This window comes from Lucilia sericata, unplaced genomic scaffold, assembly GCF_015586225.1.
Source record: "Lucilia sericata isolate MDLA Ls3-8-SP2 unplaced genomic scaffold, ASM1558622v1 Contig000244F_arrow, whole genome shotgun sequence".
Classification (NCBI taxonomy): domain Eukaryota; kingdom Metazoa; phylum Arthropoda; class Insecta; order Diptera; family Calliphoridae; genus Lucilia; species Lucilia sericata.
In genome coordinates, this window is record NW_023994270.1 from 324,860 (window position 1) to 347,622 (window position 22,763).

The following is a 22,763-nucleotide window of genomic DNA, read 5'->3' on the forward strand; positions in this document are numbered from 1 at the left end:
TTATTATCGCGGTTTAACGATTTATGCTGAATTGTATTATTAACAAGATCGGAAATCTGGGATAAACCCATTTATGTGGACTTAGGTCTATTGTATACTGAGCTCTACGAAATTGGAAGGAGTGACTTATTTCCTAAAACACATAATCGAATTTTGTCTTAATAACTTTTAACAAATTATGTGAGTTATAGACCGATGCTCTTGAAAAGATTTTGAATCTTATAAATTATTGATATTCTGGTATTTTTAAGCCATTTTGATTAAATATGAACCGATGTTCTCCAGACTTAACAGTATTCTTCTGGATACATAAAACTAGTTTCTGAAAAATTTGATCACGATTCCAAACAATCACTTGTGTGGGGGCTACTGGAAATCGTCAAGCGATATTTCCAATTTTCAATATCAATAGAGAGAATGTTTGAGAAAAATGTCAGCCAACTAGACAATTCGATCCAGACAGGCAGACTTGGCTAGATAATTTAAGATCTTAAAAGTATCCAGAATATATTTCTGTATTTCTGAGTTCAATATTTCCATGCGTTACAAACGGAATGACAAAATCAATATACCACCATATTTTCGGATAGTGGGGTAAAAAAAAACATGAAAAAAAAAACATTATTTTCTTTTACCACTTAAATCTATTTAAAAAGAATAAAACAAAACAATAATTTAATGCTTAAAATCCAACAAATAATTAAGTGACGAACTGACTGGCTGGCCGGTTATTATGGACGAATATTTTATTTTTGCCGGCCGGCAATGTCACGCAATATTTACAAATAAAAGACTTAAAAATATAAAGATTTTTTCCAAATAAAAAATATTGAACAACTATACACAAACATATATTTGCAGATATTTCTGTAGTATGGATGTAGTGGGTAAAAACAAAAATTGGGGCAACAACAAGTTTTTATGGGTTTGAGAAAAAAAAAACAGAAAACAGTTTATTTTTAATTAATTGTTTATACAAGAAAAATAAATTAAAGCAACAAAAAAACAAAACAAATAATATGTATTTTATAAATTCAACAATACGTGACTATATTTTTGTTTGCAAAAAAATTTAAGATATTGAATCAATTACTAATATTGAAAATTGAGAACAAAGTTCGATTACTAATAAAAATCTTTTCCTTATTTATGTCATAAAAAATATTTATTTATTAGCAAATTAAAGAGAACTTTTATTACTCGAGCACTTTTAATTTCTTTAAATTAAAGGTCAGGGACTGTGATTTTTTTTTGGGCATGAAATTGTGCCGAAAAATGTTTATTTAAAATTATTTTAAAATATATTTGTTAATATATCTGTAGATACTTATACATAATTATAAACAATTGTAAATCATTGAAACAACTCAATAAATATTTAAAAATAATTTAATTTTTTTAAAAAGCCATTTTGATAATTCGAATTATATTTTTTAAAGATTGTAAACAGTGTGAAAGAGAATTATAGCACAGTTGATAATTTATTTCTAAATTAATTCATTTTTATAAAAACTCATTTTATTTTTCGAAAAAATACCAAAACTCGCATTCTATATATGAACATAGGTCTTTATGGATCCATTCTTTCGTCATTTATTACCAGATTTATTTATTATTTTTATGATATATCAATATTATTATATAAACATCAGGCCGATTATTGGGGACTTAGGTCAATAGTTTATCGAGTTTATCGATTTGTTGACAAAAAAATGATTTTCTCTATGACAGGTAAATGACACAGGGCTAGGGTTAAATATGTACCGATGTACGGCATACTTAATATATTTATGAAAAAATGAGCTCGTAGCACTTTACATTCGGAACCAATCATTCTTATAACATATAGACAGACGAACGGATATGGCTAGATCGTCTAAGAATCTAAAAAGAACCCCGAATATATATATATTACTTTATGGGTCTAAGTCCAATATTTCCATGTGATACAAACTGAAGTAAAATTTTTCTTAAAGAATGATTTTCAAAATTTCTCTTTTTATAGAAAATTAAAAAAATTCTCATTGTTTAAAGAAAAGTTCGAAAATTTTGAACTTTACTATATATATAGAACACTTTCAGTCTCTTTTTTCAAAAATTTCTAAAATTTTAATTTTTTAGAAAATTTTGATAGAAAAGCTTCGAATTTTTTTATTAATTTTTAAAAATTTATCTGTTTAAAGAAACTTTTCGGAAATATCTCTGTTAAAAGGAAATTTTCGAAAAATTTCTCTTTTTATAGAAATTTTTTCGGGAATTTATTTTTTTATAGAAAATTTTTTGAAAATTTCTCTTTTATAGAAAAATTTTTGAATTTTTTTTTTTTTAAATTTTTCGGAAATTTATCTTTTTTTTAGAACATTTTTCGAAAATTTTCTTTTTTTTTAATTTTTCCGAAATTTCTCTTTTTCTCTTTAGAAAATTTTCGAAAATATCTCTTTTTATAGAAAATATTGGGAAAATTGCTCTTTTTAAACAAATTTTTCGGAAAAATCTCCTTTTATAGAGAATTTTTCGTAAAATTGCACTTTTTATAGAATAGTTTCGGAAATTTCTCTTTTTATAGAAAATTTTTGGAAATTCCTCTTTTTTATAGAAAATTTTCGGAAATTTTCTCTTTTTATAGAAGATTTTCGGAGAATTTCTCTTTTTATAGAAATTTTTCATAAATTTCTCTTTTTATAGAAATTGTTCGGAAATTTCTCTTATAGAAATTGTTTGAAAATTTCTCTTTTTTTCGGAAAATTGTGGAAAATGTTTCGGAAGTTTCTCTTTTTATAGAAAAGTTTTGGAAATTTCTCTTTTTTATAGAAAATTTTCGGAAAATTTCTCTTTTTATAGAAATTTTTCGGAAATTTCTCTTTTAATAGAAATTTTTCGAAAATTTCTCTTTTTATAGAAAAATTTTAGGAAATTTCTCTTTTTTTTAGAAAATTTTTCAGAAATTTATCTTTTTTTAGAAAATTTTTCGGAAATTTTTCTTTTTATTAGAAAAATTTCTTTTAGAACATTTTTCGGAAATTTATCTTTTTTTGAATTTTTCCGAAATTTTCCTTTTTATAGAAAATTTCTCTTTTTATAGAAAATATTGGGAAAATTGCTCTTTTTAAAGAAATTTTCCGGAAAAAACTAACCTTTTATAGAAAATTTTTCGGAAATTTTCTCTTTTTATAGAAAATTTTCGGAAATTTTCTCTTTTTATAGAAAATTTTCGGAAATTTTCTCTTTTTATAGAAAATATTCGGAAATTTTTTCTTTTCATAGAATATTTGGAAATTGGAATTTGGAAAATTGGAAAAATATTTGGAAAATTTCGCTTTTTGTAGAACATTTTCGAAAAATTTGTCTTTTTATAGAAAATTTTCGAAAAATTTATCTTTTTATAGAAAAATTTCACTTTTTATAGAAAATTTTCGAAAAATTTCTCTTTTTATAGAAAATTTTCGGAAATTTTTCTTTTTATAGACAATTTTCGGAAATTTTTCTTTTTATAGACAATTTACAAAAATTTTTCTTTTTATAGAAAATTTTTCGGAAATTTATTTTTTATAGAAGAATTTTCAGAAATTCCTCCTTCCATTTTAGAGAATAATTTTGAAAAGTGTATTATTTTATAAAAATTTTAATAAAAAGATAAAGTAGTCTATCTTTTTATTAAAATTATAGCGAAAAATTTGGGTTAACGACCCCGGACCTAGTGTAAGATAAAAACCTATCCAAATTTACTTAAAACTTTAAAAATAAAAGAACATTATCGTAAAATGTTTGAATTTTAGGACCGTTTAGTAAAAAAACCGACGTGATTTTTATCACGCATTGAAAAAAAAAACCCACTTAAAACACTGGAAATTTGCTCTGTATTGTGCTGTCGCCACAAATGCAGATAGAAAATTCTTTCAATTGTGTATTTTCCTCTTTACGTCAGTCACATGTATACTAGATGATTGGATGAATGATATCGGAATGTTGCTATTTATAAAATAAAATATACATAATAATATTTGCTATAAGTATAATTTTTCCAACGTTCGCTTATACTGCAATTCAATGGCTATTTGAAATCTCATATTCCCCTAGTAGTTTTTGAAAATTGTTGCAAATTCTTGTTAATTGAAGTTATAAAAAGATAAGAACTAGATAAGAATTTTATCTAAAAGCAATAATTACTTTTAAATTCCAAAACGAATTTTCAACTCATTCTTAAGTTAAAAAATATATAACTTTTGTATAGTACTCATTGACAACTCTATTTATCTGAAGAAACGGAGCTAGTCCATTGGTCTAAAATTCGTCGGCTAGATTTCCAATTTATGCTCTACTCTTTTCACGGTCTCAGCAATTATATTTGACAAATTCGTAATTGTTAAGAGTAGACCTCTTATGAACTAGTCCATTAACTAAGGACTAGTCTAATGACTTATCTATTAACTCTACTGGTCTATTAACTAGGTTCTTGGCAAATTCATGGGCTACTCTATTGACTAATCAATGGTCTAGTTTTTAGACTATTGTATGGAGTTGTCTTCAATATATTGACTAGGCGATGAATTAATACAGGTGGAGTATTACTGTATAATAAACTTTAGGTTCTAGGTCTCCCTATGTGGGATTAATCATTGCAGAATGACAATTTGATTAGATATGTCTGTGTTCATCGATAATAAAGATGCTCGCGCTCGCTCTTAAACGAGCTTGAGCATCTGTAATGGTCTTAGGAACTACAAATATATGTAATTCCTAAGACCATTATCTCAGTAAAATGACAAATTGTTCCAAATCTAACAGGCGATTTCCAGACTGATATATAACCTTTAAAACATCCCAAAGATGAATACATTTTCCTATAATTTTATAAATCTTTGACCTTAAATTAAATCAAAAATTTTAATTGTTTTCCAATACAATAAGTCCTAATTGTCCTTAATCTTTAGATGGCTATTTAGTTAAAAACTCTTGAAAATAAAATAATAAATCGTTTTAGAATGAGATTAACTAACTGCAAACAACCAAAAAAATAACATACTTAAATGTCAATCACACTCTGGGGGGAAATCAAGTATTTGAACAACAACCGCAAAAGGCAACCAAACTGAATGGAAATCACAAAAGTAGAGATTATGTAACATTAACGTAGAGACCATCACTTGAATCACTACATAAGGATCTAAACATGCTGTATATAATAGAAAAAAACAAACATACTTAGATACTTTTAAAAATATATATGTATACATAAGTACATACATATAAAAAGTGTGTGTATAACAGTGTATATCTAATAAATAAACTTATTATATTACACAAAATCAGTAGTATATAATGTCGTTATAATATAAAATAATCAAAAAATCAAAGAACAAAAACAATCTTTGTATAATGAATAGTGTTTTTATATAAAAATATATAGTATATTTGTATAAATATGTAAAATAGTATGTAGTAAATCTACTACACCCACCATGTATTTTGCTCTCTTTTGCTAAATAAGGACATTAATTCTTCCTTTATTTTCACATACACTCAGATACATACTACATTTCTCATTTCTGTGTGGGAGGATTTTTTTAAAATAAAATACGGAAGTTAATTTTTTGTTGCTCTTGCGAAAGAGAGTGTGAGTACCGAGTTGCCAGAAAATATTAAAAGGATTTTTGCTCTTGACTACGTGAATGCATTATTTACGTCAAAGGAAATACTTTATAAAAAACAAGTGCACAATACATGATATTAAAATCAATAAAGTATAAAATAATTTCCATAAGTAGTAGGACGATTATTTATGTAAGTCCGTATCGGGTCCAATTTTCATTCTGCAATGATTAATCTTACATAGGCAGACCTATGACCCTTTTTATTGAATCAATTTCCTTAAAACAAACGTCAAGCCAAAATTTGAGAAAATGGTATCTCAACCTCCGCTTCATTCCTGCTGGCTTAATAAAGAACAGCTAAAGTGCTGGGACTTGCAGCGTGACACCCCAATGCATATCCCTACAAGGAGGAGACAATTTCCAGTTTGATCAATAGAGAGGGGTTCCCACAAATCTCAACAACGCACCTTTTGGAGCCACTATGTTTCGGACATGACATTAGAGACGTACCAACAGGATCTAATATTGTCATATGCGATGCAAACTACGACAAGGAAAAAACAATCACTGGTTTAAAGTCAATAGAAGGGGAGACAACCCCCAACATCAGGTGAAATCAATCTTCCGATGTATCAGAAGGTGACCACCCTTTAGATGTCATGAAAGATTGCATTAAAGCCCGCGCAACCACACTACTGAGATGGCCCTGCTGATTCGGCAACAACACATAGATTTGGTAGACCGAAAAACCAAGCCAATAAATCAGAATCCCTCTGTATGTCAGATAATGTGACAAGCGATGTAGGAATTCGCAAAAACAATTCGAACCCAACAATTACCCCGACAAGTTGAGTGGAGGGCCTCAACCATAAGTTGCGTATCATGAAACAATATGAATCCTGTTGAGATGGCAACAGCAGCGAGAACTTCTCTGAAGTAAAAGGTCTACTAAATCCGTACTAATCTCCTGTCGGGCAGAGGAGTCTTTCCCGATCGTTCACCAAGAACGATCTACGGAATGACAGGCAACTACCAAGTGTCAACAGGCGAATTCCCTAACCTATACTGGCGCCCTACTACGCGAATAATAAGAGATACTCAACGGGTTCAGGAATTCATCATAAGCTGTTCTCTCACATCACCCAGTGACATCTGTTGGATAGCAACAGCACCGGAGAGAAAATCCCGAAGGAACCTTATCTTACAAAAAATCGATCACAAATGCATATATACAGAAAGTAAAGGCCGTTGAATTATTTAGGATTCGTTAGGGGATTCCATACAACATACAATCCGAAAACACTCGTATGCCATTTTGGTCATTGTGACACCCTTTAAATGAATTTTCCAGAGAGAAACAACTGTCACTTTTTGCAAATTTGGATAGACTCCTTAATAACAGATCTCAGCCATCGCTCTACAAGAGCGTTAAAAGTCTACGTCTTGAGATTTTGTGTTGTGATTTTTCTCGCAACCTTATCGATGGCAGAAATATCAGAACAGGCATTAGATAACCTGATGATTTACTACCATAAGATCCTATCGAAGGTTTAGTTGCTTTTTGGTGCCATGACCGATGCGTTCATTTTTAAGTGCGCCTGATTATTTATGTAAGTTCAAAAAGAACATATGTAATTTGATTTTCACCCGATCATATTATCAGTATAGATCTAGTGTGTAATGTAATTTATACAGGGTTGTCGGATCTTACAATGTTGTCAGAAAATGTCTAACGACCGTGTTGTTCAAAAAGGACATATGAAATTTAATTTTCACCACATGTTATGATCAATATAGGTCAAGTGTATAATGTAAAACAAGCGTGTTACAATTTATTTCTTACAACATTGTCAGACAAAGATTTGTCAGTAAATTATACATTAATATTGTCAGACATCTGAAAATTATGTAAACACATTACGTTGCCAGATCATTGTAAGATAATCGTTATTGTCACATGTCCGATTTTTATGCATCTGACAATGACATCATTAAAATGGTGCATTAAAAGAAACAGGCAATGTCAAACCGCGGATCTGGCAACTTTTGACATACAATAATCTGACAACAGTGTGAACTGACAATTTTTGTTGACTAATAAATGTGTTAAAAGGTTTTCTTTCAATCGTCTGAACTGACAATTTAACTGTTGCTTAAAATGTTTATTGTCAATACATTGCCAGATCTGACAACATTGTAAGATCTGACAACCGTCTTTACATAGCTTAAGACACCATCATTTATCGATGATTTTCTTGCAAGAATCGTAAGCACAGAACCACTTACTCATTCGACTTTCACTCAACGTTTTCAGAAAAGTTTTGAGTTCAAAATTATTTACTAGAAACACAAGTTTTCACAGAAAATGCCTTTTTTTTCTCTGAAAAAATTTGTCTTTCTTTTGCTACTTTACTACTACTTAATACAAAAATTCTTAGAACTAATTTATTTTAATTTATTTCTACAGAAGTAAAATCAAACACAGATTTATAGTTGTGGAAATAAATTAAGGATATTTCAAACGCAAGTGGCAATAAAAAGAACAAGCAACTCCCAGTTTAGCTAATAATACATCCTTTAAGGTTGTGCTATAATCTGGTATCAAGCATATGTAAGTGTGTAAGGATGTCAAATGCCAAATATATGTTTATGACAGTTATAAAAAAGCACCAAAACAACAGCCGTCAATGGGTCTACTAACAAGTATTAAAGTTTAACAGAACGCGTGTGTTTGATTTATATTTTTATATCATTATGACTTTATTACTTTTGTTTTTGGAAATTTTATTTAATAAGGAATCATGTGCCATAATATAGACAACAAAAAAGTCAAATCATAAATTGTATCTAACAAATAGTAAAAAAACACAACAGTTCAATTAAAGATTTAACTTTTAAGCAGCAGCAAGTAGCATTAAATAACCTTGAACTGACCTTTTAGAAAGTATTGCTCTAATGTTGTTCCAGATTTGTTTTTCAAATTATTATTTTATTTGTTTACTTTAAGCTATAATTTAGTTTTTTTTATTATTTATAATTTTTTGCTATTTTACGAGTAATTGACAAATAGTCGTAGAGAAAAATCGCATTTTGAAATACAATTTTCTGCTTGAACCGGCAAAAATACAAAAACAACGAATGGTAGGTAGGTAGCAGAGCGGCTACAACAAGTCTAAATTATATGTATTTCTATAAAAAGGGGTGGGGAGGGGTTTGAGAAAAATAAAATACTCATACATTAAATGTGGACTCTTTTAAGAGTAGATTTTTTTTGTATTTTAACACTCACGTACGCCAATTTTTTTGTGTATTTAATTTTTTTTTAAATAAAGAGTACTTTAACAAAACAACAACAACACAAATAGCGAAGTTTAACAAATAAAAAACCCTAACTTGAAAATAAACAAAAAAAAGTTTTACCTACATGGGTTCATATAAACTTTGCAACAGAGATGCGAAATAAAAAAGTACTAATTGTAATAAATAATATTGAAAATTGTACTTTTGCGTTTGTAATTGTACCAGTATTTTTGTTTATTCAGATTCTTCTGGTTTAATATACATATTTTCTGGCAGCTAGAAGCCAATTATGGCGATATCAGCTGATAAGGTTAAATGTAAGACCGTATTGGACTATAAGAGAGCCATAACTGTATAAGAGAGTCGTAACTGAATATGAGTACCAGACCTCTCGAGAATAATCGTCAGCGAAAGAGCGAATGTTCTTTCTTTAAATGGAGGCAAACTCGAGGAAGTTAACCTGATTGATGCAAAACCGTTCGACGCAACGAGGACTGAATTTGAAACGAACATATATGGCTGTGTGCGCTCGGTTGTTAATAAAGATTTCATTAAAATAAAACACATGGTTCTACACCATAGGAATAAGTCCGTGGTTAGTATTAGACGATCGGATTCAGGCGAATGTAGAGGGCAGTGAAACGCTCGAATTTTTATTTTGTCATTACCAGCAAGACGAAAAATCTTCTCAAAATGAGCAAGTCTGAAGTTAGTATGATGGTACGTATTCTGAGTGGACACACAGGATTACGAGCACATCTATGCAAAATTGGACGTGCGGATTCAGACGAATGTAGAGCATGTGAAGAGGACAGTGAAACTCTGGAGCATTTTCTTTGCCACTGCTAGGCATTCGTCGAAGTTAGATCCAAGTACCTTGGAAGTGATGTTATTCCGGAAATAACATTCCTGACTAACACTGATTGGAAGATTCTTAGGAATTACGTTCAGGAAACTGAGTTTATGAACACTGAAAAATAATTCATTCAGTTCCCCCCTTTTTTCATGATAAGGAGCGCACAACAGGCCCGATAGTGGCCTAGGTGTATTTCTTTGGATTTGATGTAGTATACATCCTCCTATCGACCTACCTACCTACCTCAACTGCGTATCGTTATTTTTAGGAATATTTCTATTATATTTCCGATATAACCTCTCTCTTTGCATATGCGATACTCCTTCAGGATGCGCCGAAAATTTAGCAAAATAAAAATTAAAAAGAATTGATGACTGAACCTAGCACAAGTTGGGATTCCTTTTTAAACTCCAATTCTGTTTTGAATCGGGAAAAAGATCGTATAAGTTTTAATCTGAAATACATTTACGCTTCGTTCGTTATATGTGAATAATTGTTAAAAATAATTTAGTACTTTCAATCTTTTAAAAAGTACCATTTAAATTGAGTTCTGTGCCATTTCAAAATCTCAGTTATCCATGTCTGATGCACATTGAATACTATGATGACCGAGTATAAAAAAGTAAAAAATCAGTAATAAACGTGCTATAAACTTATATTTTGCAAATGAGTGGGAATGAATCCTAATCATGGGTGTAACAGCTGCGCTATATTGTCAAAAGTTTATTCTGAAAAAATACTTTAATACAGTATGCAAGTAATAAACTGGTATAGGATTCAATTTGCATTTATAACCTTGGTCATCGTTCATCCCATAGTGCCACTTCTGTTTACTAAAAGATGCATTATATCACAACTTTCAAAGATAGAAACGTTAGGTTCTTATCCATTTAAAGTTTGAAAATAGGTTAAAATCGTTTCGAACCAAAAAACTCTAATCATACGCTTTACCAGATACAATTATTTTACCTAATTTTTAAATGTATCAGATATCCTGAAGAAAACTTTGGAGTGAACCAGCTACTATATGGTTTAATTGATCCATCTAGTTGTCCAATCCCATTGTAATTTCCACAAAATAAAATTCACATGATTTTAATTATGTATTAAACTAAACTTCATTCTATTTAAATGACCTCTAGGAAACATGCAGAGGATACGTTTGTTAAATTAAATATAAAATTTAATTGAATAATCGAACATGTGTATTCAAATTCTTATTTATTATCACACGAAAACAAATCAATTAAATAAATTAACAAATTGTCAAAATAACTGTTATTTTCCTATTATTAAAAAAAATAAACTAATACTAGACAATAAACAAATTTCTATTCATTTCTAAATTAATAAAATGAAAATGGTATTGAATTAATTTTATGCAGCAATTCTTTTCAATTCTTCTAAAATTATTTGCATTAAATATCTTAGTTGTGATAGCAATTTCAAACTACTCAAATAACTTCTCATAAGGCGTGTTTTTGTCAAAATTGCAAGTGGAAAAATTAGAAATTTTTTGCATTTACGTAGCATGTAGACTGATAAAAATTTTACTGACTTTACCTATATAGATAGTTAATCTAAATGACTAATATGATACTGTGACTCTGTTTGCTAAATGACTTATCGACTTAGGCGTGTGTTTAAAATGACGCGAAAAAGTGAAGCCCAATTGTGGAATTTTTCAAATTTTATTAAATGCAAATTTTCAATACCTAGTATTTCGATAAAGAGTCAATGCATCCGCGAAATGACAGAAATTTTCTCTAACGTCTAAGCACCTGTTTAGCTCTAATTCGCCTCTACAAAGAGTAAACTAGAGTAAAGACAGTCGTCACTTTAATGTCCCTTTTGTAAGCGTGAGCGGAGACAATAGTCACTTTACTGTACCCAAGTAATATAGAAACTCAAAATATAGCCTAAGCTCTTGCTTACAAAATGGACACTACATTATAGACAGATAATCTAAATTAATAATATGATACTGCGACTCTGTTTGTTAAATGACTTATCGACTTAGGCGTGTGTTTAAAATGACGCAAAAAAGTGAAGTCCAACTGTGGAATTTCGATAAAGAATCAATGCATCTGAAAATGACAGAAATTTTCTCTAACGCTTAGCTCTAATTCGTTTTTACAAAGAGTAAACTAAAGTGAAGACGTCACTTTAATGTCCCTTTTGTAAGCGATAGCGTAGACAGTAGTTACTTTATAGTACCCAACTAATATGGAGACTTTAAATATAGCTAAGCGAAAAAAGTTCATTGTCACGAATTGACTACTTTGGACTAGCTTTCCAACTGTCTTTTTGTTATATATGAAGTGGCGATTGACATCCTCCTAGAACAAGCACATGTTACAACAGCTAGTAAAGTGTGTGTCTAAGGATAGATTAAATAGCTAGTTCGGGACTGTTCCCTCGAACTGCTCAAAAGTATGGTCTTTGATATTGGTCTATATACATTTCTCATGGATGTCGTAAAATTATTTCTATAGGTTTAAACTACGTTAAACCGAATCTCTGTCTAAAGTTTGAAAACTCTCGTTTTTTAGGACGTTATTTACAAAGTACGTGATATCATCCTAAAGTTTAATCTATCGACTTTGAAATAAAGGTTTAACCTCTGTTGTATCTGCTCCCTTTTTCGAGATATCATAACCCAAGCTGTAGGTTAATATATCTCGAAGAAGATATAACAAAGGTTAAAACATTCTTTTAAAGTCAACAGATTTGACTTTCATATGACTTAAACAATTTTATAAATCTTTGCTCTGTTATAACGTGTCAAATATGGCGAAATGAGTTTTTTCCATATTTAGGACACAATATCTCGAAAAACCTTGTGTGTTGGAGAATTTCTGAGGGCAGATTTGGATTTAGCGCAGCTCTGGGTTAAAATTTTATTATCCCAGTTAATATTTATCTGTCATTTCAGCCCATAAAATGAGCAAAATCTAGTCTCTAACGCTTGAGTTGTTGATATTTTGGTATGAAGTCGCACACTTTCGGACATTGGACGACGGGGAATATACAATTAGTAAATCAGGCACAAAATCCACTGAATCAATTCAGTTTGAAACCCCTCTTTCGCTATATTTGAGAACTTTTCACATTTTTTCTTAAAATTTGTTCTATCGTCTGAAAAATGTAAATATGTTCATTCCAATATTTTGTCGAATTAAGCAAGACCTAAGTTTCTTCAAACTTTATCTCGAAACCTGATGCGACGGAGACATTCTAGGGTCCAAATTAAATTAAATTTTTTTTCATATAACTTTTTGATATAATGTATTCTCTCAATAATTCAGAATTTCCTGAATATTATATAATAATTTCATAATGTTCTTTGAATTTTTTACTCTAAAACAAAGACTTATGTATATTACAAAAAGATAAATTGATAACATTTCCAAATCTTATGTCCTTAACTAAACAGGAAAACAAAATTTACATAATTTTATTGTCAAATATTTGGAGCCTTTGAACCTTTCCCCATCCATTGCCTAATTTATCAGTTACAAACAATGAAAAGCACGTTTTTATGATATTTAGCTTTTATTCAAAAAATACACACAAAAAAAAACGTACCCCAACTCTTTTTGCTTCGAACACATGGTTGGTTGTCCTTCCCCCATTTACAATGTACAAGAATTTTGTTTATAAGTTTCTCTCATAGCGGTATGTATGGTGGTGGTTAAATATTCGTGTTTATGTGTTAGTATGTACGCAAAAATGTATGTTTGTTTGTTGTACGCAAGTAATTTTGTTATTTTTGTTGTATTTTAATGCACAGAGATGGCACTACTATTTAATTTCATCGTATTAATGTGCGAATGTATGTCGTATCTCTAAAGTTACCAACAACAATAGTAGAACACGAACAGAAGTGGTGGAGAACGAAAAAACATATAAGAACAACAACAACAAAAAGTGTGGAAACAATTTATCGATTTTTAAGCAGGCAGCAGCAGCCAACGAAAGAAGAAAAAATACCCCCAGCAAAGGGATTCCTGATTAAAACGACGACATTTAATAGCGGTAGTGGAAAATTTATTTTGTCTACACAAATAATAAATTAATTTTTTAAATAAACAAAATATGCTATAAATTTATTACGGCAAATAACTATAATTTGCCAATTTCTAATTAAATTTTTGTTGTCTCAACAAAAAAAAAGTTTAGAAAATTCTCTATACCATTATAGCAGGCACAAAAAAAAAGCATTTAAAACATTTATTAACCATAAAATTACAAAAAAGCTTAAATTAATTGTATTACTTTTTTTATGGATTAGTCTTTTCCAGTTTAACACAAAAAATCTTCTAGATTTTTACCAACTTTAGCTGTTTTTCCACACTTTAATTAACTTTTTCTAACACTTTTTTTTTCAACAACTTCTTTATATGGACTTGGATTTTTTGTGTATAAGTAAAAGATTTTTTTTCCTTTTTTAGAAAATTCACTATTCACAGTTGACAGTAACAAAAATATATTTGTATTAAGCTTTGAGGATGGAAACCGTTTTAAACGACTGATTCCTTCAGAAGACCGAACAAAACTGAGTGAATATTCGAAGCTCTTTATGGGAAAAGTGCACTCCAGACAATTGCGCAAACAGCGTTACCAGTTGCGCCGTTTCTTGCTCTCATTTGCGGGCAGAATTTCACAATTTGGGGTGTTTTGTTTCATGTGTAGGAATTCAATGGTTTCGGGGTAAACTTTTTGTTATTATTATTTTTGCATTCGCATGTTGTTTTTATAAATAGTGGTGCAGCAAGCAAGTTTTTGTTGTTGTACTTAAGGTAGGTATTTGAATTTATAGTTATAGATTTTTTTATTTAGGTAGAACATGTAGTATTTCATTTAGATACTGACCACATTTAATAAAATATAAAAACTAAAAGCTTCTTGTTCTTTTAATAAAACAGCCCAATAATCCAAAAGGATTGAGCTGCACTGAATCTGAACCTGGCCTTACAATTTCTCCATAGTGTCCTTAAAATCGAAAAATCTTGATTGAGACGGTATAACAGCGCAAAGACATTTTAATTCATACAATTTGTTGCGTCATTTATAAGTCCAAGGTGTCTAGGTTTAACCTCAATTTTATCTCCTTTCTTCTTCGAGATATTTTAACCTAAAACATGAAACTATCAAGGCAATAATTTTGCCAATAATGGAAAAACGTTTAACAGTTTTTTTTCTGAATTTGAAAACAAGTAAGAATGTATAATCGGGCATGACCGACCATATGAAAATGTGGATTATTTTTCTAATAATAAAGCATTTTACCTTAATTCCGAAATATTTGATGCCAAAAACGTGATTTTCTGAAAGAGGGTGCAAAGTTAAATATGGTCCTATTCGCATAATAATTTATGCAGAATTTCATCGCGATACTAGTGTTTAAAGGTGAATTTTCAACCTTCAAGTACTTTGTACTGGGGCCTAAGATCAAATGAGGCCCAATCATTAAAAAAAATCGGCAATTTCATTTAAACTTATATAAAAACAAGATTTGCCGATTTTTGTATAGATTCCACAACATTTAACATATAAATAAACTCAAAACTCCTATTTGGGCGGTACGGTTGTATGGGGGCTAGCCGAAATGAACAAATGAAAATGAACATTGACACACAGACAGACGGACGGACATAGCTTAATAGACTCAGAAAGTGATTTTGAGCCGATTGGTATACTTTAAGGTGGTTATAGGAGCAATATTACTAATACACTCCCTACTATAGTGGTGTAGAGTATAAAGACCAAAGATATCAATGTTTTTTTCAAATGTCAACTGTTCGAAAACCGGTTTATTGTAAATGCCGATTAATCGGTCACCCTACAACTTATAAGGTAAACTGTTAGACGGTCTATTTATCTTCAATACACGAAAGCACAATTGAGTTAATTAACTTACCTCAACGAAGTTTTACAACAGACTGACTCATTTCGGTTCTTGACGGCGCTATTTATATCTAAGCGTCATCTTTTAGATATTTCTAGGACATTCTAGCTACACCTTTCAGATACAGCTAGCTTCGTCTAATCGACACAGTTATGAAAGCTCTATTTTTTATAATGACCACCCTGTGCCTGTACTCATACTTAATGTTGCCATACCAAATGTTATTTTAACAGATAGAAGTTTCCGGAATATACATGACAATCTTCATTGACCCACACCAAAACCTCTGACGATGGCGGTGGCTACTTTAGAAGTTCTACTTCAATTAGATTTCTTACTTGGGCCTTTTTTGTATATCCAACGTTAAAATGTATTTCGCCAAATCATAACTTTTCGTCCCATATGCAAAATAATACCATGACTAATCTAATTACTTCGTCCACAATATCGGCAACAACATATAAATAATTGACGCTAATTTTTCGATTGTTAATTTCACATAAACATACTTTGTCATGGACTGTGGCGGGCTCTCCAGAAGTGATCCGCAGGCCTACAAAGCATAATGGTTCAATCGTTTTCCTTACCAAATCGTATCTGAGATAGATTGCAACTCCCCTGTGCTTCCGACCGTTGATGCATCCACAACCATTAAGAGATTGTTGTGTTGTCGGATGTGGAGGCCAGATTAAGTACAGCATAGCTAATTCGTTTCATAGGTGGCTCTTTTGATAATGGATGATTCGCCTGCTGGTTTTCTCCCGGTGATACATCAGACCTGGTTCGTTTTCCCAGTTATAACATCATGTTTTGGCTCTATTTCGTTTGTTATTTAAAATCTCCAAGACTGCCTTTTTAATGCATAATTGAGGCAACTGTATCAAACTGGAACTTAAACACATTAGATGTTGTAGTGCCATCAAAACTAGGAGCCTTTATTATACTATAACAATTCGTACAGCTCCTTCTTGACGCCTCTTTATCAAGAAGTTTCTCCTTGTTTGCTTTAGAAGAAACATTGTTCTTTGCACTCAAATTCGTAAGAACAGCACTCCCCTTAAAACATCTATAATCTGTTTTTGTAATTCTTCTTTGTAGATTAAAAAAGTTTTGTTGTGTAAATCGGAATATATGTATGTATACATGAACAATTTTTAAACAAACTTTTGAACGAATGTTTCAAAATTTCGAAAAATCATGTTCGTTTTTATTATTTTTGAGAACAATTAACCGGAAATTTAATTAATAACGTTTTAGTAGCTATACAAACCGGAAATTCATCAATTTCATATATTAGCCACCAGATGGCGCTTTTGCGGTTCTGACATAGAGCTGCCACCTTGAACATTTTATTGGAGATGTAAAATAAAAACTTTTCATTATTATTACAACAGTTGACAATAAGTTTACATAATTTTATGAAAATTATCATAGTAATAATTTAAAAAGTGTTTTTTAAAAACGGTCTATTACAAGAAATGTCAACACCCAAAATATTTCGGGAAACATTTTAACAAACACGGAGTATTTTTTTATGAGGGTTAACATAACATTTAAATCGGTTAATATTAACTAACTTAATACCACAAATCTTAATTCAATCTAGTATTATCGTTAATTCAAATAAATTTATTCCTTATTTTTCATTCAAAGAACAATCTCTAGCCAAACGATTACTCGTTTCATAAATATAACCACTTACCAACACTGTTTTCCAATTTGACATTAAACAACAGGGTTGCCTAGCAATTTTTTCTCGTTTATTTACTTCACAACTAGTTGTCATAACAAATGATTTTTTTTTTTTCAAACAGATGACAAAACGAAAAACATTTTTTGCACGTTTCATTGTCCATACCGGTGTGAGAATCATAGAAAGCGTTTTCTTTTAACAAACATTTCTAGAAAAATCGAAACAATTTATTGAAAACATTTCAATTTACGAAAAGATTAATTAAAACATAAACAAAATGTCCAGCCAAGAGGAACAATACGATAATATTTTATTGGCCATGGCCCAAAAACATCCAGGTGGTATGCCCGATGTAAGTAGAATTTGTTATTTGTGTTTTTTTCAAGGGAATAAAATTAATAAATTTCTATTTGGTTTTGCCGCAGTTTCTTAAAACTTTTGCTGGTTTCTTGAGACGTAGAAGTGATTTCTATGTAGGCGATTGGGAGAAACTTATCATGGATATTTTACGCAAAGAAGCTGAAGTGGCCATGGGTGAACACAAAGAAAAAATGAAAAAGCAAGAACAGGCACAAAAACTCAAAGAAGAAAAAGAACGTCAACAAAGAGCTGCCCGTGAAAGAGAAATGTCTGAAAGTAAAATTTGTGATATTACCGATGAGGAAGCTGCTCAAATAATCAAGGAGGAAGAGAACAAGTGAATATTTATAAATTTATTGTTTTCTAAATGAATTTGTTCTTTAATGTGTTTCTTCAATGTATTTAGAAAACGTCAAAAACTTTTACAAGAAGCTGCCACCGCTGATGGCACTGCTCCCGTGGTTATTGAGGAAGAGAAATCTAAGCCTATCGACAAAGTAGAAGATGATTCTGAAAAGAGTGAAGTTGGTAAATTGTTACCAAATTCTGGTAACGGTTGCACACTCGACAAATACATGTGGACACAAACATTGGGTGAAGTAGAGGTAAGTGATTGTTTCTGTTTTTAGAGAAGAATTTATTAAGAAAAACTTTGCTAGGTATTTCTATAGAAAACCACGATTTCCTATTACAAGTTATGTTTATAAAGCATTTTTCTTCAAAAACTGCAATGGCTTCATATGTTGATGTTTTTGAATGCAATAAGTATTTTGTAATTGTTATAGTTTGCTGTTAAAAATAATAATTTTGTTCGCAAATCACCTATAGAACTGTTTCTGTGAAAAGGTTATAAGAGTCGAGATATGTTTTCTTGTATAAATGAGCTTTGTTCGAAGTTGCAACTTGGTTATGTTTAAGTTTGTTTTAGATTCGTCATACGTTCTATAGAAGGAAATTCTTCTTTTATCAATATTTTCAATTTGAATTAATACACTAAAAGAAGGAATCTTTAGAGATCAAATAATTTTTCTTAGTTTTGAAAAACAGTCGAAGAACTGGTTTCTAAAAAATTCTTGTGGAGTAATTTAGAATCAAATCAATCTTTCAGTGGAAAAGTTCTTATGGTTCTCATTGGCTATGTCACTCTAAAGAACAGATTCTATGAGTTTGTTTGGAATTTTTAATTGATTTAAGTATTTTGATATTTAACTATGTAGAGACAAATGACAATTATCCAGAAAGCTTTTGTTAAGAATTAAAAGTACTAATCTCTAATTTTAGAACAAACAGAACTGAGCTAGAACTGAGCAAGCTAGAACAGAACTAGAACTGAATTAGAACGGAACTAGAACTGAACTAGAATTGAACTAGAACTGAACTAGAACTGAACTAGAACTGAACTAGAACTGAACTAGAACTGAACTAGAACTGAACTAGAACTGAACTAGAACTGAACTAGAACTGAACTAGAACTGAACTAGAATTGAACTAGAACTGAACTAGAACTGAACTAGAACTGAACTAGAACTGAACTAGAACTGAACTAGAACTGAACTAGAACTGAACTAGAACTGAACTAGAACTGAACTAGAACTGAACTAGAACTGAACTAGAACTGAACTAGATCTGAAGTAGAACTGAACTAGAACTGAACTAGAACTGAACTAGAACTGAACTAGAACTGAACTAGAACTGAACTAGAACTGAACTAGAACTGAACTAGAACTGAACTAGAACTGAACTAGAACTGAACTAGATCTGAAGTAGAACTGAACTAGAACTGAACTAGAACTGAAAACTGAACTGAACTGAACTAGAACTGAAACTAGAACTGAACTAGAACTGAAACTAGAACTGAACTAGAACTGAACTAGAACTGAACTAGAACTGAACTAGAACGGAACTAGAACTGAACTAGAACTGAACTAGAACTGAACTAGAACTGAACTAGAACTGAACTAGAACTGAACTAGAACTGAACTAGAACTGAACTAGAACTGAACTAGAACTGAACTAGAACTGAACTAGAACTGAACTAGAACTGAACTAGACTGACTAGAACTGAACTAGAAACTGAACTAGAACTGAACTAGAACTGAACTAGAACTGAACTAAACTGAACTAGAACTGAACAGAACTGAACTAGAACTGAACTAGAACTGACTAGAACTGAACTAGAACTGAACTAGAACTGAACTAGAACTGAACTAGAACTGAACTAAACTAGAACTGAACTAGAACTGAACTAGAACTGAACTAGAACTGAACTAGAACTGAACTAGAACTGACTAGAACTGAACTAGACTGAACTAGAACTGAACTAGAACTGAACTAGAACTGAACTAGAACTGAACTAGAACTGAACTAGAACTGAACTAGAACTGAACTAGAACTGAACTAGAACTGAACTAGAACTGAACTAGAACTGAACTAGAACTGAACTAGAACTGAACTAGAACGAAAGAACTGAACTAGAACTGAACTAGAACTGAACTAGAACTGAACTAGAACTGAACTAGAACTGAACTAGAAACTGAACTAGAACTAGAACTAGAACTGACTAGAACTGAACTAGAACTGAACTAGAACTGAACTAGAACTGAACTAGAACTGAACTAGACTGAACTAGAACTGAACTAGAACTGAACTAGAACTGAACTAGAACTGAACTAGAACTGAACTAGAACTGAACTAGAACTAGAACTGAACTAGAACTGAACTAGAATTGAACTAGACCTGAAACTAGAAATAAATTAGAACTAAACTTATCTAGGACTGAACTTAATATTTCATAGAGCACTTTGTGGTGCTTTTAGAATAAACTTATACAGTATCTAGTACGAGTATCCTTTAATCCAAATATTAATGTCTATCTCCTAAAAATTATTTACATTTGATCTTAAGAAAGTCTATTTTATAAAAGACGATTTTTAAAATCAATCAATCGATCCTGTTTTTTAGTTGCAAACTATTTGGTCACGTTACACTAAAGTAAATACATATGTATATAATTTTGCCTTGAAAATGTATACCTAAATTTCAGAGGCATTGTGGCACGGATTAACATTTCTAATTTGGTTACATATTGGTACATATTTATAGTGTTTGGTAATATCTCATTCTCTTTGAAGTATTCTACACCATTAAGCCAAACTTAAGTCGGGTTAAATGAAATAAGATAATAAGAGTTAATTTTGCAATTTGTATTTTCTATATTATATTACATTTATTTATCATTTATTAATGACATACGGTTTAAATCTAATTACATTTCAAGTGCGTCTTATATATGCGACAATTCATAAAATATCAACGCGTTTTTGGGCTTAAAAATTATATACATCAATCAATCAGATGCAAATGTTAAAATTTAAACATCAGACTCCTTTCATTTAAATAAACATGTATTTTATTAGATTATTTTGTACTTTACCTTTTAAGACATTAAACGTGTAAAAATTATTTAAGTAAAATACAAAACAATACCAAGTAACAATAATTCCTGCAGGGGACTTTACTTTTATTTTAGTACAATTCCCCATAAATGTCAAGAACTTTTGCCTAAATGATAAATTTAGTGAAAAAAAAACTTTGATTTATATTTTGTTCTAACTAAAGCCGTAATAAAAAACTTTTCAAATGTCAAAACTGTCCGGCAAGAAAATTATTATGATTTATTTATTTGTTGAAGTTCACTCATTAACACGCAATATTTATGTTCTTTTGTGGTGATTTTTTTTTACACGAAATAAGAACAACGCTTTTAAATTATCCCTTAGTTAAGAGTTTACCACATATTTAAATAAGAAATATTTATTAAAATTAATATTTATTGGTAAATTTTTTTTATTTTGGGAAAATATAACTATCAAAAGACAATAAATTTACAAAAATGTGGGAAATCTAAGTCTAAAATTGTTGGGAATTTTATTAATTAGTAGAAATTTCTGAAATAAAAAAATCATTTGCGTAATATGTTAATTTTAATTTGTATTTTAAATAATGGGACAGTTCTCAAGTCAAGATAATTTAAGTTACTTAGAAGTATTATATGAGGGAAATAAGAAATTGTTTGCCATTTTTATTTTTTTATTTTTCTGATAAAATTTAAATTGAGACCCTAGTTATAGCAAATACTATTATTACAAACAAGTTAGTGGCCTTTGTGTGATGATGTTATGATGTTAAAAAAAGCCCAATCATATGGTTTCTAATACAAAATCTTGTTGAACAAATTGTCCCAACTTGTAGGCAAAGACAATCTCCACGTGATATCTCTGAGTAAAGGAAATGTATCAGAAACAAAAAAGGTTATACTCATCCAATAAACTATTTAAGATATCTTCTAAAATGTAAATTAAATATAGAAGAAGCTGTTAAGGTCCTCCTTAAAGTCTAAATTTCCAAGAGTTTTGTAAATTATCTTTTGGCTTTGTGAAGAATTGGAAAGATCTATAGAGGCATTAATTCAAAAACAGATATTAATATAAGAAAATGCTCACTGCATTGTAATCAGAATTGCTAGGAATGTCCAGTACTTCTACACATTAAGATAAAGCTAAGTCAATATAAGTTTCCCTGATACTTCTAGAGCTTAAAATAGAAGTTCTTTCATATGTAAAGCTATATTAAGTATATGTTTAGTATTTACTTTTTAAAAATATGTTTTTGGAATGCTAACGGCCTTACCTAACATAAGATTGAAGTTTAGCTAATTCTGATAGTTTTTATAACGCTAAAGATATAGGTTCTCGTTCGTATAACTCCTAGATGAACCTAATTTATGTAATTGACTTTCTGTAATCAATAGCATCAACGAGAATTTACATACATATATCAGTGATAAATTCACTGGAACGCTCGCCTAAGCTATAGAAGTTAATAGAAGTTCCACACAAATTTTTTCATAGTAACAAAAGCACGAATTTGTTAAAATACAAATTGTATGTTAACACACACTTCTGGACAGTATCTGACATTCAAAATGTTCTAATTAATGAATCGCAATTCCTGAGATTAAGAATCATACTCCACTACATAAAGTCTAATGGC

General features: G+C 30.3%; 2 protein-coding genes across 2 annotated transcripts in view; one reads left to right on the forward strand and one right to left on the reverse strand.

Moving 5' to 3' along the window:
- LOC119602600 (putative glutamate synthase [NADPH]) overlaps positions 1-14,303 on the reverse strand; it is a 58,763-nt gene extending 44,460 nt beyond the window's left edge. Inside the window, exon 1 of the mRNA XM_037954195.1 lies at positions 14,026-14,303. The gene's annotated coding sequence lies outside the window, so the exon portion shown is untranslated. The remainder of the gene's footprint in view (positions 1-14,025) is intronic.
- Positions 14,304-17,432: 3,129 nt separating this feature from the next.
- The window catches only part of LOC119602604 (nuclear migration protein nudC), a 49,078-nt gene continuing 43,747 nt past the window's right edge, over positions 17,433-22,763 (forward strand). The window contains exons 1-3 of the mRNA XM_037954203.1: positions 17,433-17,703; positions 17,777-18,048; positions 18,118-18,316. Of these exons, the coding sequence (XP_037810131.1) occupies positions 17,629-17,703; positions 17,777-18,048; positions 18,118-18,316 (546 nt within the window). The 5' untranslated portion in view covers positions 17,433-17,628. The remainder of the gene's footprint in view (positions 17,704-17,776; positions 18,049-18,117; positions 18,317-22,763) is intronic.